The sequence below is a fragment of the Colobus angolensis genome, unplaced genomic scaffold, assembly GCF_000951035.1.
Source record: "Colobus angolensis palliatus isolate OR3802 unplaced genomic scaffold, Cang.pa_1.0 Scaffold603, whole genome shotgun sequence".
Lineage (NCBI taxonomy): Eukaryota > Metazoa > Chordata > Mammalia > Primates > Cercopithecidae > Colobus > Colobus angolensis.
In genome coordinates, this window is record NW_012119633.1 from 823,419 (window position 1) to 842,386 (window position 18,968).

At 36.0% G+C, this 18,968-nt stretch overlaps 1 protein-coding gene across 1 annotated transcript in view; it reads left to right on the forward strand.

Moving 5' to 3' along the window:
- The window catches only part of LOC105527042 (dachshund homolog 2-like), a gene marked incomplete at its 3' end in the record, with an annotated part of 623,452 nt that overhangs the window by 375,377 nt on the left and 229,107 nt on the right, over nucleotides 1–18,968 (forward strand). Inside the window, exon 3 of the mRNA XM_011963226.1 lies at nucleotides 12,269–12,381. Coding sequence (XP_011818616.1) covers nucleotides 12,269–12,381 — 113 coding nt within the window. The remainder of the gene's footprint in view (nucleotides 1–12,268; nucleotides 12,382–18,968) is intronic.

An 18,968-nucleotide genomic window follows, 5' to 3' on the forward strand; every position in this document is an offset into this window, starting at 1 on the left:
TCCTTCCTTCCTTCCTTCCTTCCTTCTTTCCTTCCTTCCTTCTTTCCTTCCTTCTTTCCTTCCTTCCTTTGTATCAAGAACTATGTTAGACACAATCAAGGAATACTTACACGGTAAGATACAATCCCTACTAACAATAAACTTAAGAGTCCAGACAAGTAGCTATATTTAATTTAATTTAATTTTTTACAACAAGCAGAGTAGGACAAACTGCTCACTTCACCATGGTACTGACATTAAATAATTTAAATTGATAAAATGCCTAAAAGGATGAAAGTGCTGTGCACCTGCAGGAAATGCCTGGAGCTGGAAAGGGTGTTAGGGTGAAGGTTATCACAAGTTCTCTCATGAAGTGGAGGTTTCATTGTTTAGTCTATCTACCCCACTGATGAACTTCAATGGCCAAAAGTATTTTAGAACTTTAAATCTTCAGAGATATTCACCTTGAGAAATATTATTTATTCTGTAAAAAGAGAAACAATCAACAGGTTTTTTTTTTTCTACTGAAGACTGGCTTTTAAATTCTACTTAATAGGAACATGTTCATTGAATTTGTCTTAGAAAAAGTCTTCACTGATGACTACTTTTCATTTCAGGATATAAAGGTGTATTTTTATCTCCTCTTGCCTTCAGGGCATGTTATTTAATAGCGTGTTTGTGATCTTCTAGCCTGTTGTGCCAAAAAATAGCATACCCTCAAAGCAGAAAATAGATAATTCCCAGAAGGAGAAAGTCTAAAGACAACAAATACATACACCGAGCTTGTCCAACCCACAGCCCGGGGGCCACATGTGGCCAGGACAGCTTTGAATGTGATCCAACACAAATTCGTACACTTTCTTAAAACATTATGAGTTTTTTTTGCTCATCAGCAATTGTTAGTGTATTTTATGTGTAGCCCAAGTCAATTCTTCCAAGTGGCTGAGGGAAACCAAAAGATTGGATACCCCTGACATACACTAGGGGATTCTGTCACAGAAGTTATTTTCTAAAACAGGAATTATAGTAACACTAATAAGAGCAATGGTCTAAAGTCATGATACAAAATAAAAGCAAAAACACACAATATATACATAATCTCATTTCTCATTTATAAATACAATTCCCTCATGTAAATTTCAAAGAGGTTTTTAATATGTTTTCTATTCTCTTTCCTTACCCATATTTGAGGATAAATGTTGTGGTTTTAGGCATTAAACTGTGAATGTAAGTGTGTTCTACACAGTGAACACATTTACTGACAGTAACAATATGGTTTTACAATTTGAGCTGTGTCAGGGCATTTTTCTAACCCTGAACGGAACTGATCACTAAACTGTGGGTTTAGTCATCAGGAAAATACCCATCCTATCCTTATAGGCCTGTACATCTGAACAGGATTTGAATCTAAAGTTAACTAATGTATAAACTAGTGGAATTTGATTTCATGCATATTTTTGTATTAGAAGTCAGCTTTTAGTTACTTGGAATACATTGCCCTTTTCGCAACATTGTCTTGTTGCTAGGTAGGAACTATATATTCAAATTATCATTAATAGAATCAAAGGGACTCTCGCATTACATGGAGATCCACAATGGTCATGGCCACTGTTGATTTCATTTAGCTTCAGAAAATTGCAAAACATTCCGTGGTGAGTCCAAAGTACTCATAATGGGATGTAAAAAAGCAGAATCTTAAATAAGCAAATGATATTGCTTTATTCTTTCTATGTTTAAACAAAAGATATGTTATAAGTCTGGGGGGAAATATACTTTTAGGAAAAGGTTCTCTTTTATAGAAAGGGTTTATTTATATTGAGTCACTGGAAGCTAGAAGGAAATAGGAAAATAATCTTTGTCAGCTGTTGGATCTTGGTAGGTTTATTTACTTAAAATAGTGTGAGAAAAGGAGATTTTAACAAATTGGGTAACTGAAAGCAATACTGCTGTTGACTAGGAAAAGGTAAAAAAGGGGAAAATATAACTTCAGAGACATCCCTATAAAAACATTATCAAAGTAATTGTAGAGTGCTAGCACTACTATATCAGATGACTATTCATTTAAATTGGAAAATTTTGCTCAAAGATGTTGAGCAAAAAAAAAAAAAAGTTCGTTGTTTCTTTTTTCCCTTTTGTACATTATTACATTACGAAGAATTTTAGAGAGAGGAGCTGTCAGTTCCTCAGAATTCTTTGAGTCAAATCATTTTGGTACCAAATAGCAGACGAAACTAAAGCATAGAGAGGTAGAGTTTCTCAGGGTCACAAACTGAATCAATGGCATAGGTAAATTCAAGCACTGTTTTTGAGTCCACAGTTTATTTCTGGTTTGTTGTATTGTGCTACCTCCTGGAAACTATAATTTAGAAAGAAAAAATGACTTTTTAGTTATATTAGTCTGTATCCAGTTTCCTGGAATGAATTGTCTTAAGAGATACTTGTGATATTTGAATCTACCCAAATATTCCTGACTTCAAGTTTGAAGTGAGGGAGGAAAAAATAGATCTTATTTATTTATTTATTTTAAAATTTCCATAAATTACACAAAACATAAAATGTAACATCTTAACTTTTTAAGTGTATAGTTCATTTGTGTTAACAATATTCACCTGGAAATATTCTTCTTATGATATCTAATTGCTCAGGAGCATTTCCACTGCCATGGCAACTTTGAAGATCTTCATGAGTGTTTATTAAAGTCTAGCAATTTATCCATAATAATACCGTACAGAACGACAAAGAAAATTATGATTTACTTCTCTATTTCCCAGTCAACTGCTATGATCTATTCTGTCCTTGATGAAAATCGTCTTTATTAGTTTGAAAAAGGAAAGAGGTGTGGGGCAAAGATTTTGGGGGGAGAAATGCTTACAAATGTTTTCCTGTCAAAGTAAGGAATGGGGAAGGGAAAACAATGAGAAACAAATCTGCATATAAACATGAAAATACATTGCAGTTATATTAAGAAAAATTACAGTTGTGAAATTAAAATGCAAGGCTTGAACTCCTTAATCCTGCCTTAGAAGTAAGGACGTCTCAAGGTGTAAATTAAATGTGTGTTATAGATGTAGGAGATAGTTGGGAGAGTTGGTAGTTCTAGTATTCAGGTGAGGGAAGTTTTGCAATACGTAAACTTCATGACGTATCCCTCTAGATTTTTTTTTCTTTGGCATTCAAAATGATTTCAGTGGAAAATGTAAATCTATTAATAACTGCAAACATAGCAATAATACTGTCTTATAATTGTATATAACTTTTGTATGGTAAAATACATATAACATAAAATGTATCTTCTTAACTATTTTTAATTGTACAGCTCCGTAGTGTTAACTATATTCACATTGTTGTGCAACAGACCACGGCAACTTTTTCATCTCGCAAAAGTGAAATTCTATACTCGTTGAACAACAGCTCCCCATCTTCCCCTCTTTTCAACTCTTGGCAACTACATTCTTACTTTTTGTTTCCATGAATTTGACTACTTTAGATACTTCGTTAAGTGAAATCATACGGTATTTGTGTTGTTGTGACTTCACTATTTCACTTAGCATGATGTCCAAAAGTTTTGTCTATCTTATAGCATGCATCAGGATTCCCTTCCTTTTTAAGTTGTTTAACCCTTTTAACCTTGAAACCAGTATTCAGATATATTGACTAATTACACACATGTATCAGTTGGAGAAAATGCTATGGCATTATGCACAAACTGTGTGTTTTATTTATTTATTTTTCAATTTTCCATAGGACCAATCCTGCAACTTAATATAACTTAAAATGGAAATTAAAACAGACAGATAGAAAGTGAAACTATGAAATATATTTTGAAGTTAATGAATTGTCTGCATTTGACCTGAACTATAGCACGGTAATAATGATTGAATTCATAGTTATTAAGTTTACATCTCTAATCCTAATGTGGTAAAAAACTTCTATAATAGTGATGTGATTTGCCTGAGGTCACACAGCTCAATATGGCAAAACTAGTATATTAGATTTCTCTTACTATACAACCAATTGTGACGGACAGCAACTGAAAATAGCACCTATTTATTATCTTGCAGTTCTTTATGTTAGAAGTCTGGATGGGCTTGACTGTATTTTCTTCTAGAGTCTTACAAGGCTGAAATCAACGTGTTAGCGAGGCTGGGCTCATATTGGAAGCTCTGGAGGCAATAACTGGCTCAAAAGCTCATTTAAATTTTTGGCAGAATTTAATTCGTTATGATTGTAGGGCTTATGTTGCTGTTTCCTTACTGGCTGTCAGTACAGGGCGAAGTTTGGCTTACTGGAGTCATTTGTATTCCTTGTGGTGGCCCCTTCCATCTTCAAACCAGTAGTGGTATGTTCTTTGTTTTTCTTTCCACTTTATTTATTTATTATTTTTGAGACAGTATTGTGCTCTCTCACCCAGGCTGGAGTGCAGTGGCATGATCATAGCTCATTGCCACCTCAAACTCCTAGGCTCAAGTGATCCTTCTGCCTCAGTCTCCTGAGTAGCAAGGACTACAGCTGTGTGCCATGATGCTCAGCTAATGTTCTAATTTTTTGTAGAGATGGCTGTCTTGCTACGTTGCGCAGGCTGGTCTCAAACTCCTGGCCTCAAGTGATCCTCCTGCTTCAGCCTCCCAAAGTGCTGGGATTACAGGCATGAACCACCAGACCTGGCTCTCCTCTCCACTTTCAAAGGGCTCACATAATTAGATTGGCTCACCTGGATAATCTCATTTTTTATTAACTCAGAGTCAACTGATACATTATTTTAATCACATTGACAGAATTTCTTTTGCTGTATAATGTAACATAATCTTGGGCATGATAGCTCATGATAGTCACAATTCTATTAAGTAGGGCTGGAAATCTTGTCATGGAGACAATTTTGGAATTCTACCTACTGCAACTGGAATTAGAACTCAGATTTCACTTTAAGTGCTTTCCACTGCACTACCTTGAATATCTACGATTGTTCAAGGTTCTTTTATTTTAAGATTGATTGCTAATATTTACCCATGAAGAGCAGAAGTTTAAAAGGAGTTTAAGTCAGCAATGAAACTAGCTTCTGAGTTTATTGATTGAATGTGTGCTTCCAGACTGTATCACTATCCATAGAGACTAATGCAGGCAGGTTAATAGTGATCAGCTTTCTGATGGCCTTGCTCAAGTTCCTAAGATATACTAAATTGTAATATTAACACCATGCTGCTGCATTTTCTGATTGCCATTCAAACTTGAAATGCTAACTGTTGAGGTTGTCATGGAATTATAGACTGACAATATTACAGGCTACAGGCTGATGGTTACTGATGAGACTTCATTTATCGGGCATGGAAAACATTATTTTGGCTAGTTGCAATAGTATCCTTCTTGCTGGTATTAACATGTCCTTTGCAATAACCATTAAAGAAAGTCTGTTTGATGACACAAAGGAAAAGTCAGTCACCTTAAAAAAAAAAAAAAAAAAAAAAAGCGGCAGTTACAGCAAATTACACAGAAGCCTTCCCAAGGCAGTGGAGCTTAACAAAACACGGCCCCAGGAAACCTAATACCTTGAGATGTTTCTTCTGTGGTCAAATACTATGGTTAGCATGTAGTAAATTCACTAGTTTCGCTGGAGTGGCGGACTCATTTAAGTAGTAATTGGAGAAAAGGCAAGAAAGAAATATTGGAGCAGGTTACCAGACTACAGCATTTTGAATTTATTTTGTATGCAGTCGGAAATATTGAAGGTTCTGGAGCAAAATATGACATAATGAAAGGGATATTTCATCAAAATTCATTGCAGTTTATTTAGAATGGATTGGAACACAGTGAAGCAACCTGTTACAAATAACTGGGACATGAAGGGATGAAGGCTTGAAGGAGAGTGTCAGAAGTAAAAAATGGAGAGAGGTGAAATATTGCAACACACATTATGATGGAACAAAAATACTGAAGACTCTAAATGAAAGGAGAGGACAAGGAGAGAAGTTTATAGTTTTGGCAACTGAGAGCATTCCTATATTTCTGACAGAACAGAAGAAGATTGGAAAGTAGGATTTGAGGGAAGAATATGCAGAATGTAAGGCGCCAGTGGTCCAAATGTGAATGTTAATTTCTTATCCATTAGTCAGAAGTTTTCCATAGTGATACTTTGTAAACTCAAGAATAACTTTGTTTTACAAATATTGTGTCTGACGGTGATATGATACACAATAAAAGGGGAAATATTTGTTTAATTTGATTCACTCTAAGATTTACTAAGGTGCAGCTGGGCGAAGTGACTCTCACCTGTAATCCCAGCATTTTGGGAGGCCAGGGTGGGCAGATCACTTGAGGCCAGGAGTTTGAGACCAGCCTGGCCAACATGACAAAACCTTATCTCTACTAAAAATACAAAAAATTAGTCGGGCGCGGTGGGGCATGCCTATAGTCCCAGTTACTTGGGAGGCTGAGACACAAGAATCGCTTGAACCAGGGAGGCAGAGGTTGCAGTGGACTGAGATTGCACCACTGCACTCCAGCCTGGGTGACAGAGTGAGACTCTGTCTCAAAATAAAAATAAAAAAAAATAAAAAATAAAAAATAAAATAAAAAAAGATTTACTAAGGTGCATTGATCCTACTGATGTTAACAGGACTTACACAAGCAGAAAGAGAAAAGGTTGCTAATAATTCAAGTCATACACTAGCATTTATGTTATAAAATCGTTGTTAATTGTATGAACGTCTTTATCAGAATTCCGTGAATTTAGGACAAAAAGTAAACTTGTGTAAAGGTGCTAACACCAGATTTAGAGCACATTTCATTTAAATAGGGAACAGAGTCAAGTAAATGAAGTATAAAATAGCTTCACAGTTATACTTCCTATCAAGTGTGTAGTCAACCTATAAATTGTCTATGCCATCAGATTTCTTTAGTTTTTGAAGGAAAAGAAACAGAAATTCAGTATTAGTGAGAGAAAGAAGCATCACCATTTTAAAACACAGCTATAAATAATTCAATTTATTGTAATTATAAGATTAATACATAAACGTGGGTCGTTCTACATGAGCCTTAACATTTTAACGCATAACCCATTGACAAGTGGAGGTTTTCCTTCATCCCCCTCAACAATCTTATGTTAATTTCCATAACTTGCCTGATACTAATGAAATGCTGGTGTTGATGCTCTTAATATATCTACGCTTAAGTTTGGGATATGCGTATAAGATCTGAAAAGGGTAGAAAATGCTAATAGAATCTAAATGATCTTCCCTCTGGTGATTTTTAATTCTTTGTATTGATCACTCCTAAAGACATGATGAGCCATACTTTAAGTTCCCATGAACCAAGAGCTGATTGATGCCCAGTTTAACATAAGCACCATTTTATGAGAGTTACCATAGTGATCAGGTTCCAGTTATCAGCTTAAACAATTTAATATATGATTAATGTTAATTGCCCATTTTACATGGATGACTTCTTCCTGGTTGCTGAATTGGTTGCTGCTGCCTTTGATCTAGTTGGAAATTCAATCCAGTGCAATAGTTAGGCAAGTGATCTGTTTGCCAGCACAGAAAAGATGGATTCAGGTTGCTGTGAGGTCAGAGTTTGTTTCTCTTCATAAACACTGGAAGGTCAGGTAGAGTTTAGCTACCACTGGCATCCTTGAAATGTTGTAATAAATGTCAGACCTAAGAGATTATTATTAATCCACACAGCAATTGGAAGTCTTACTGTTCTGGCAAAATAAAGAGATTCTTATTTAATATAACATGAACATCGAAACTCAGAGCAGCACTCTCACAGTCAGGTAAACAACGTCTTCAAAGCTAATGTCATTTTTGGTTTTCTGGCTTCTAATGTACACTAAACAGTGACACATTCAGGGACCATCTCAAGGGATTTTAAATATCAGTGATAACTCTGAAAAGTAAATCCCAGGTCATTGGTAATGGCTTTCACTTCAGGAATTCAATTGCAGTGGTTTTTACAAGGTGCTGCTAATACCACCCTTAACTACCACTATATTCCCAGCAATTTTCACAGACTGTCCTGGGATGTTATAAATGTTTCTTTAAGAAGTAGGAAGACAAACTTTCATTGAAGGGATGACATAACCTGTGATTCCTTATTAAATCAAGGACTGCTCATATAATTTATATTAAATATCTTTAAGGCTTATGACATCATTAATTAATTAACTGGATTTTTTCTTTGGAACAACAAAAGTCACTCATCTTACTCAGTTGCTTACTCCTTGATTCACAAATAGCTGATGACATGAAATAAAAATAAATTCAACAGTCAAATTTAATAATCTTAATGAATGATGTATGAGCTACTTTGTCTATTGCTCAACTTGGAATAGATATATCACAGAATGTATCTTATCTTATTGACACTAGAAGACCTGCTGAAATTCTCTCTTAGGGAATTGCCAACTCTACAAAGTTTGTAAACTTCAAGGTGATTCTCTGATGGTAATTCACTTCAACTGCAGAAATATGAAGTATTGTTAATATATATTTTAAGTTGGTTTATTCTTCAATCTCAGGAATCTGGGTGAGTATTTCATGTCTTCTAAAGAAGTTTACAGAATGAAGGAGAAATCATTTGAAGATAAATTATGTTAAAGGATGACCTGGGCCCAGAGAAATCATGATCATCTGGTGTAATTTCCCTTTAAATAACCTATAAATATTGCACTTAATGTGAATTCTATAAAGTTGAATCTCTCCAAGTTTTAGCTGAGCTATTTAATAAGTTTGACTGTTTTATGGGGTTGTTTGCCTTGTACCATAACAACTTTCCTTTACAGTGCACATGAGTGATACATTGGCAGAGCCCTTTGGATGGGAACTTTGTAAAAAGGCCTGTTTTATTTTACAGACTTCAAATAACCTTGTAATTAAACTGAAAACAAATAATTGCCAAGAAACAATTATCATTCAATTAAAGAGTAATTACATGGTTATTCGTGCCCTGTAAAATAAAGCATTACTAAGATCAGTAATACAATCAACATTTTAGCAGAAGCAGGATGCTAAAATGATGGACCTTTCAACATATGCTGATTAAATTGTCATCCAAATAACAGTTACCTAGTTAAACCACTACATGTTTATTTGCCTTGATTAATATGTGAATATCTGCCTGATGCTAATACAACTCTTAAAGATAAGAAGTATGGCAAGATCATATATCAAGAAAGATCCTTCCCAACTTTTTACAGAGTCCTCCATAATCTTTCATCATGTTGTCAGGCTCGTGTTCTTTAAAATGAAATGCAGGAATGTCTATGAATGTCTTACTATGGAGAATCAGTAGGTGTAATAGTCAGAATAAAGCTATCTTATATTTGTATGTAGGTATATTGACTATAAGGCACTTTCACAAACTTCATTCCAATTAATTTAATCTCTGAGCCCAAGTCTTTGTTCCAAAATTAAAAACAAAGAAATCTGAATGAGATATTTGATGACTGATAAATGTAAACAAGTTTGGAAGCAGGCATCTCACAACCGTATTCACTAAAGGGTCAATCAGAAATTTTAAATTACAGGGCAAACACACATCTTTTTAACTAAACCACAAGCTCCTGAAAGGCAAAACCTGTTCTAGGTTCTCACAATATATCAATGAAAAAAATAAAACCAAAATCTTTGCCCTCGTTGAGGTTACATTTTACTCTCTGTGTCACTGATACCTAGCATCATACCACACACACGCTTAATAGATACCTAGTGCATGTTTGTTTAGTAGACGACTGAATAAGTGATATCGTTACTGCATATGTGTGACTGCAGGGGCATTTATTCCTTAAGCAGATCTTGAAACCTGTAGGGCTTCTAAGTGAATAAGACAATGGGATCTATCCATAGCCTTCTTTACCCTTGTACACAGATTTGAGGTGATCATGTTTTGAAGCTGCTATAGTTAATGTGAAGCTCAACATTGAAAAAAATATATATATTATGAGTAAATGAAATCGGCACTCTGTTCTTGTGGTCAAAGAGACCAGAGTAATTGAAGGAATATTTGGAAACTGTACAAACAGTGAAAGATTGTTTCCTATGTATATTAATTAATTGGTTTAATTAACTTTTTGCCGGACCTTCCTTTCTGCTAGAAACCATAAGAATTGTTTAGGATACAGTAACAAACAAAATCAGACATGTATGCTGCCTTCATGCAGCTTAGATTCTAGTTGGGGAGACTCACAATTAATCAGACCAACAGCATAAAATGATGAACTGAGATGAAAGTTAGGATGGAGAATATGGTCCTCCTGGAGTTTATAACATATGGAATAGATAGTACCAAGCCATTTGTGAAATAAACTGTGAGACCATTTGTTTTTCAAATCTTCACATTTAAGGTAGAACTACTAGACTAAGAGGCCTCTAATGCTTCCCAAGCCTGGGTCAGATTACTGGGAAAGAGTTGCTTCAGATAGAGAGAACTGACCAAGAAATTTGGAACAGAACTAGTTAAAACTTATGGCTTTCAAAGTGTACTGTTAACTGCTGGCAGTCATATGACTCACGATGTGGAAGTAGAGGGAGCATCAGGCTGCTTAGTTCTGGAGGCAGCCTGTCTGAAACTGTTCATGAGAATGAGATAGCACTGAGATGTTTACAGCGGAAAAATACAAAGAGTAATCAGGTGTGTTTAAATAAAGTTAGTAGGCTTGAGTTCTGACAAATAGAAGGAAATAAAAAAGCATTTAGAAAGTATAGATTTGATGAAGTTTATTCAATAACATAATGTGCCTTTCTCTGATGCCTGGATATACTCCGATGAACATTTTTCAGTGATATTGGGATCCTCTAGGACATTTGAAGTACATAGGATATTTCTGCTTTCAGCATTCCTTAAAAGAGTCAGAAAGCCATAAAACAGGGCAAAGGCAAACACGTTAAAAAACTGAATTAAAGAAAATAAATTATGGCCCAGAATCAAGTAGAAAGAAGCAGAGGAGAGTCCATTCATAAAATTGAAACATTAAATGAGAAAAACAGAATCTTTTGTGCTAGATTGATATATAATATTGATGTACAATGGAAGAAAATAACACTAGCACAGTGTATGAAAAATGAACTGGGTAATGATACCTCCGTGTAAGGTTGCTAGAAGTTGTTTTTCATTTAAAAGCAGAGTTTGTCTTACATTGATGGAGCATTTTGCTATTGCAAAGTTGATAGAGCGAGGTTTAACTTAAATTTCTTTGTAAACCAAAAGTCATTTTGGGGTATGTTCTCTATCTGAACCTTATACATTTTTGCTGCTGAAGTTATTTAATATAGTATTTTGTAGTATTTTGTCAAAACTCGTATCATTCAGCTTTGTAAACTGAATTTCTACTAAAAGGCAACAGCAATATCTTAGGCAACATTAGAAAGTAATATTTGAAATATATTGGGTGACTTGAGAATAACTTGATCCTAATGTTCTATGACTTACAAGTCTCTTCATGTAGTGACAGCTTTAAAATGATATTTTCAGTACCCTAACTCTGTTATGGTACAAGATGGAGGCAACAGATACTGACTTTTTATTTCATCATGTTATTAATTGACATTTGCAATTACAGTTACTGAACTGCTCATGGGTGAAAAATGTACAAATGCAATGGGTTAGGTTAATGTTATAAGTTTATCATCAACTCATTCGTTAAAAACACCAATCAATCCAAGAGAAAAGACAGCCTAGATTGCAAAGGTGGCAGGTTTTGTTAATGTAGCCACTCCAAGAGAGAGAGAACTGCTTGTTATACAGCTTGGTTTAAAAACTACATAGGAAGACAAAACCTACTGAGGGTGGTAACCCGTTTTTCCTCATGGGCTCCCAGGAGCTGTGGAAATGCTAATAAACATCAGCTTCTATTCTACATCTCTCAGCTCTTTACCATTCACCTCTGGCATGCTGGGCAGAGACTTAATCACTTCACATTCTATATAATCTTAATTCTGTGAGTCACTATCTCAGATCTGAGAAGCATTAATACCTCAGATCAAGTGTAGCTTTAAAAGCAGGGGTAACTCAGGGTTTCTCACACAACAGGTAAGCTATATTGCAAAGTACTGACCTGTAAATGGAATCTAAACTAAAATTGATGCCTTATGGCACTGATGTTTGTCATAACAATAATGGGGAATTTAGTGGAAAGTAAAGAATAGGTCTCTTAGTAATCCACGAAAATAGTCTTTAATGTAAAATTCTATCACTTTTGGCAATTAAACAAGATTTAAAAGGTAAATGCTGCAAGTGATGGTATTCTCAGAAAGAGTGCATTTTTTAACCTTACCTATATTTGTCTGTTTTTCAACAGTTCAAGACCTGGCAGGCCCCCTAAGCGTTCTTTGGGAGTGTTGCAGGAAAATGCCCGCCTTCTACCCCATGCAGTTCCAGGCCTCTTATCGCCAGGACTTATCACTCCGACAGGTAATAAAATCCATCTGATGATCAGCCATATCTCTTCGTACTGCCCAGCATTTGAAATAAACCAATATTGATCTAACTGCCTTGTCCTTCAGAGCTTTTCAAGCTCTATTAGAGGTTACATTATTGAAATTTTTAAGTGTTCATGAAAACAAGTTTTGTTACTTGAGCGACAAATCAAATGGATGTGATTTTAAAAATTGTCATATCCTTGCAGAAAATCCCTTTCAAGGCCTTATTGTTTGTATGTGTGTATATGTTTCTGTGCTATGGACAGGAATGGAGGCACTGGCCGAAACAGCATCATCTTGAAACCTCCCATAGGGGGCAGCACTCCTGCATACTTAGGTCTCAGTAATATTTTAGTTTCCAGGGGTTCTGGGCATCCATGCATGTTGTCGAAGTTATTACTATAGGTTAAAAAGTAGACCTAAAATGCATCCTTGGCATAGGAGCCTTATGATTAGAGAAGAAGAAGGTGCAGGTGGCCATTGTCCTGAACGATGTCTTAGTGTCTTTCATTGAACACTGTGAAAAACTGGTAAAATTCCAGTGCCATAAATTAGCATTGAACTTTGCTGAGTCTCTAAAAAAAGTACATAAGGGTACACAAAAACATTTAAAAATAAGCTTAACATTTCTATAATTGAATCTTTAAAAATCATGAAAGCTATTATAACATAGAAAATGAATTTAATAGCAATGATATCTTTATATATAAAGATTTGAACATTTATAAAGCATCTGTTTTGTTCTGGGTACTCATTTCTAGGCATTGTAAAAATATATGAGTAGTGGTCCTTGCCACACTAGAATTGGGGAGAAAGGAATGTAAATTAATAATTGCATTAAAGTGTGATAGAGGCCAAAATACAAGCACATACAAGGTTCTATAATATCGCATAAGTGGAAGCAGTTAAATCAATTTGGTCAGTTGGGTAATACTCAATAAGATGGAAACTTTGGAGCTGTATTTTGTAGGCTGAGCATTGGACGGATGGAGAATCAGTGGAAGAACATTCCAAGCAGATAGAAAAGTACAGATGGATGAGAAAAAGCCTAGTGTGTTATGGGGAGTAGCAGTTAAGTTGAAGAGACTGGAGCAGAGCTTTAAGGTAGAAGGCTTATAGGTGATGTGGTTGGAATAGAAAGGGAGGGAAAAGCCAGCTTTGTGAAACCAGTTTTTGATTTACTATGTTAAGCAATTTAAGTTTTTCCCTTTAAACCAGTGGGTTCCAGAGTATCTTTCAGGACTTTCCTTACTGGCTGACATAGAAGTCAGGAAGTACTCCCATGCTCCACACTTCTACCTCAGTTAGAATTTTATATGTTCTCCTTCACATATGATTTTGTTTTGTTTTATTCTTAAAGAAACTTCTATAGGTAAAAGGAGCCCTTGCTAAGGAGCTGAGTAAATGATCTGAAAACGGTTGCCTGGAGGGTAGATAGCAGTGAAGGTAATGAAATGAAAGAATATCAGTTGCTACTGTTCAAAGGAGAAATACTGAGGGCTTGAAGGCAAATTCAATAGAATAGAGAAAAAGTTCTGAGTGCTTCAGTAATTAATCACACTTGATAATTGATTAAATGTAGAGGCTAAGGTAGTGGTCTAGGATGATTGGTGTCTAGCTTGGATGACAGGCTGGATGATGGTATAATTAACTCAGATCGAGAACTTGGGAAGACACTCAGGCTTTGAGGGGGAAGATAATGAATTTTCGACTTTAAATATTTATAAACAAATTCTGATATAAGAGAGTAGCCCTGTGCATATAAATGAAGATAGAAGGGATAACAACATCTGAAATATATCTTGGTATTCAATGAATGGCCATCTATTTCTTGCCTCCTGAAATACATTCCTAGAGCCTAGAAAGAGTACCATGTAAATAATCAAATCTGTGTCCTGGTTTTGTGGGAATGTACAGATGAAAGAAGAAAAGGATTTTACAATTGCCTTGAAGCTAAATCATTTTGAGTAAACATTAGTAGGGTATTTGTTGAGGAAAAGCTCTAATAATACATTAAGTTCTTTTTATGTACTAGCCATGGGTGCCAAGTGTTTTATATACACTTCATTTAATCTTCATAGTAGCCTTATGGACAATGACTTCATTTTTAAAGTAAACAATCTATGGCTCAGCAAGTTTAAATTATTTGCTTAAGGTCACAAAGCAAGCGAGTGGCAGAACTGAGTTTCTGTTTTTAAATTTTATTTAGTTTAATTAATTTATTTTTGCTTGTACATATTGTTTCATCACCCAGGTATTAAGCTCATTACCCAATAGTAATTGTCTGGACGGAGGGAGGGAGGGAACAAAAGAACAAAGGGACTAAAATGGCGCATTTCCGGGTTCTTCATTGTCAACTTTCCCACCCACGGGAAAGACGCAGGTCGACCGCGCAGGCGCAGTCTGACGTCTGACGAAGAAAATCAAACCCTACCAAGCCTCCCCTGCCGCCCCGCCCCCAACCTGCCTATGTCCCGCCCACTGCCCGCCCACTCCCGGGCCCAGGACATAAAAGCCGCTCCCCAAGGCGCCGCGGCGGGAACTTCCTTAGGGCCTGCTCGTGTGCGGACCTAGGAACCTCGCCCGAGAATGCCGGAGTGACTTCGTCGGCCTCCATCGCCAGAGACTGGTGAACCTCGCCCTTCCTTCACATTGGCAAGTTAATAAAGTTTTCTTTTACCCTGCTTACTTGCCTATTCTCTGGCACTTACTCTGGTGGTCGTCTGGAGTACTCTGGTGGTCGTCTGGAGCAAATCAGTAATGTTTTCTGCTCCTCTCCCTCCTCCTGCCCCTTCTCAAGTAGACCCCAGAATCTGTTTCTTTCTTTGTGTTCATAAATTCTTATCATTTAGCTCCCACTTATAAGTGAGAACATGTGGTGTTTGGTTTTCTATTCCTGTATTAGTTTGCTAAGGATAATAGTCTTCAGCTCCATCTATGTTCCTACAAAAGACATGATCTCTTTTTTATGGCTGCATAGTATTCCAAGGTGTATGTATACCACATTTTCTTTTTTCAGTCTGTTATTGATGGGCATTTAGGTTGATTCTGTGTCTTTGCTATCATGAATAGTGCTGCAATGAACATTCACATGCATGTTTCTTTATCATATAATGATATGTTTTCCTCAGTGTGTATATACCCAGTGATAGAATTGCTGGGTGGTAGTTCTGCTTTTAACTCTTTGAGGAATTGCCATACTGCTTTTGACAATGGTTGAACTAATTTACACTCCCACCAACAATGTATAAGTGTTCCCTTTTCTCTGCAAATTCATCAGCATGTTTTTTGACTTTTCAGTAATAGCCATTCTGATTGGTGAGAGATGGTATTTCATTGTGATTTTGATTTACCACAAATCAAATGATCACAAAATCTAGTGATACCACAAAATGTAATGATCAGTGATATTTGGCTTTTCTTCATATGCTTGTTGGCTGCATGTATGTCTCCTTTTGTAACGTGTCTGCTCGTGTGCTTTGCTTTTTTTTTTTTTTTAGGTGGAGTCTTGCTCTGTTGCCCAGGCTGGAGTGCAGTGGTGCGATCTCGGCTCACTGCAACCTCCACCTCCCGGGCTCAAGCAATTCTCCTGCCTCAGCCTCCTGAGTAGCTGGGACTACAGGCGCCTGCCACCATGCCTAGCTAATTTTTTGTACTTTTAGTGTAGACGGGGTTTCAGTGTGTTAGCCAAGATTGTCTCAGTCTCCTGACCTTGCAATCTGCCCGCCTCAGCCTCCCGAAGTGCTGGGATTATGGTTGTGAGCCACCGTGCCTCACCCTTTGCCCACTTTTTAATGGGGTTGTTTGTTTTTCTCTGGTAAATTTGTTCAAGTTTCTTATAGATGCTGGATACTAGACCTTTGCATAGTTTGCAAAGGTTTTTTTTTTCCATTGTGTAGGTTGTCTGTTCACTGTGTTGATAGTTTTCTTTTGCTGTCTTTAGTTCTGTTTATGTGATTAATCACATCTATTGATTTGAATATGTTGAACCAACCTCACATCCCAAGGATGAAGCCTACTTGATCTTGGTAGTTTATCTTTTTGATGCGCTTCTGAATTCAACTTGCAAGTGTTTTGTTCTGGATTTTTTCATCAATGTTCATGAAGGGTATTGGCCTGAAGTTTTCTTTTTTGTTGTGACTCTTCCAGGCTTTAGTATCAAGGTGATCACGGCCTCACAGAATGAGTTAGGGAGGAGTCCCTCCTCTTTAATTTTTTTGGAATAGCTTCAGTAGGAATAATACCAGCTCTTCTTTATACATGTGGTAAAATTTAGCTATGAATCCAACAGACCTCAGGTTTGTTTTAGTTGGGAGGCTATTTATTATGGATTCAATTTTGGAGTGTGTTATTGGTCTGTTCAGAGAGTCATTTTCTTCCTGGCTCAGTCTTTGTAGGGTGTGTATGTCCAGGAATTTATCCATCTCTTGTAGGTTTTTTAATGTTGTGTGTAGAGGTGTTCATAGTAGTTTCTGATGGTTGTTTTGATTTCTGTGGTGTCTGTAATAACATTCCCTTCATCATCTCTAATTGTGTTTATTTGGATCTTCTCTGATTTTCCTTATTAGTCTAGCTAGTGGCCTATATATTTTATTAAATTTTTCCAGAAAAACCTCCTGGATTTGTTTATCTTTCGAATTTTGTTGTTGCTGCTGTTGTTGTTGTTGTTTCTCAATTACCTTGAGTTCAGCTCTGATTTTTGTTATTTCCTCTCTTCTGCTAGCCTTGGGCTTGATTTATTCCTTCTTCTCTACTTATATCAGTTGTGAAGTTAGGTTGTTAATTTGAGATCTTTCTAACATTTTTGTATTTACATTTAACAGTATGAATTTTCCTCTTAATACTGCCTTAGCTTTGTCCCAGAGATTCTGGTATGTTGAGTCTTTGTTCTCATTATTTTCAAAGTACTTTTTGATTTCTGCCTTAATTTCATTATTTACCCAAAAGTCATTCAGGTGCATGTTGAGTAATTCCCATGTAATTGTATGGTTTTGAACCATTTTCATAGTCTTCACTTCTGTTTTTATTGTGCTGTGGTCCAAGAGTGTGTTTTGTATGATTTTGTTTCTTTAAAAATTTGTTGAGGATTGTTTTATGTCCAATTATGTGGTTGATTTTAAAGTATATGCCATGTGGTAGTGAGAAGAATGTATATTCTGTTGTTTTTTGGGTGGAGAGTTATGTAAAGTTCTATCAGACCCAGTTGGTCCAATGTTGAATTAAGGTCTCGAATATATTTGTTCATTTTCTGCCTCAATGATTTGCCTATTACTTTCATTGGAGGGTTGAAGTCTCTCACTATTAGTATGTGGGAGTCTATGTCTCTTTGTAGGTCACCAAGAACTTGCTTTATGAATCTGGGTGCTTCTGGGTTGAATGCATATATATTTAGGATAGCCAGGTCTTCTTGTTGAATTGAACACTTTACCACTATGTAATGCCCCTTCTTAAAAATATTTCATTGGTTGGAAATCTGTTTTTTTTCCTGAAATTAGGGTTGCAACTCCTGCTTTTTTTTCTCTTTTCCATTTGCTTGGTAGACTTTTCTCCATCCCTTTATTTTTGTGCCTATGAGTGTCATTAGTTGTGAGCTGGGTCTCTTGAAGACAGCATGCCTTTAGGTCTTGCCTTTTAATCCATCTTGCCACTATGTGCCTTTTAAGTGGAGCATTTAGACCATTTACATTCAAGGTTAGTATTGATATGTGTGGATTTTATCCTGTCATTGTGCTATTAGCTTGTTATTATCTTGGCTTGTTTGTGTGGTTGCTTTAGCAGTGACACTGGTCTGTGTGTTTAAGTTGTTTTTATATTAGCTGGCAGCAGTCTTCCCTCTCTTTGTTTAGTGCTCCTTTCAAGATCTTTTGTAAGACAGGTCTGGTGGTAAGGAATTCATTCAACATTTGCTAATCTGAAAAGGATCTTATTTCTCCTTCACTTAGGAAGCTATGTTTGGCTGATATAAAATTCTTCATTGAAGATTTTTTTCTTTAAGAATGTTGAATATAGGCTCCCAATTTCTTCTGGATTATAGGGTTTCAGCTAAGAGGTCCACCGTTAGCCTGATATGGTTACTTTTGTAGATGACCTTCCCTTTCTGTCTAACTACCTTTACCATTCTTACTTTCATTTTGACCTTGGAAAATCTAATGATTATGTGTCTTGGGGATGATCTTGTGTAGAATCTTGTAGCAGTTCTCTGTATTTCCTGAATTTGACTGTTGACCTCTCTAGCAGATTTGGGGAAGTCTCCATGGATGACATTCTGAAACATGTTTTTCAAGTTACTCATACTGTCATACTCCTTGGGTTCAAGCTTTGTTTTACTTCCTGTGACTTGACTTTACCATCAAGTGAGCCATTGAGGCAAAACTCAATTTTTAGTCCTTTGCTTGTGCCTAGAATGGGATTATAGAACTAGACAAAACATTGAGTGAGGAAAGGCATGAGCACATTTGTCAAAGATGCAGACAGTTTAAAAATAATCAAGGGAAGGTGGAGGAATCTGCAAAGCTTTTTATTTATTTATTTATTTATTTATTTTTCATTTTTTTTATTTTTTTTTATTTTTTTATTATA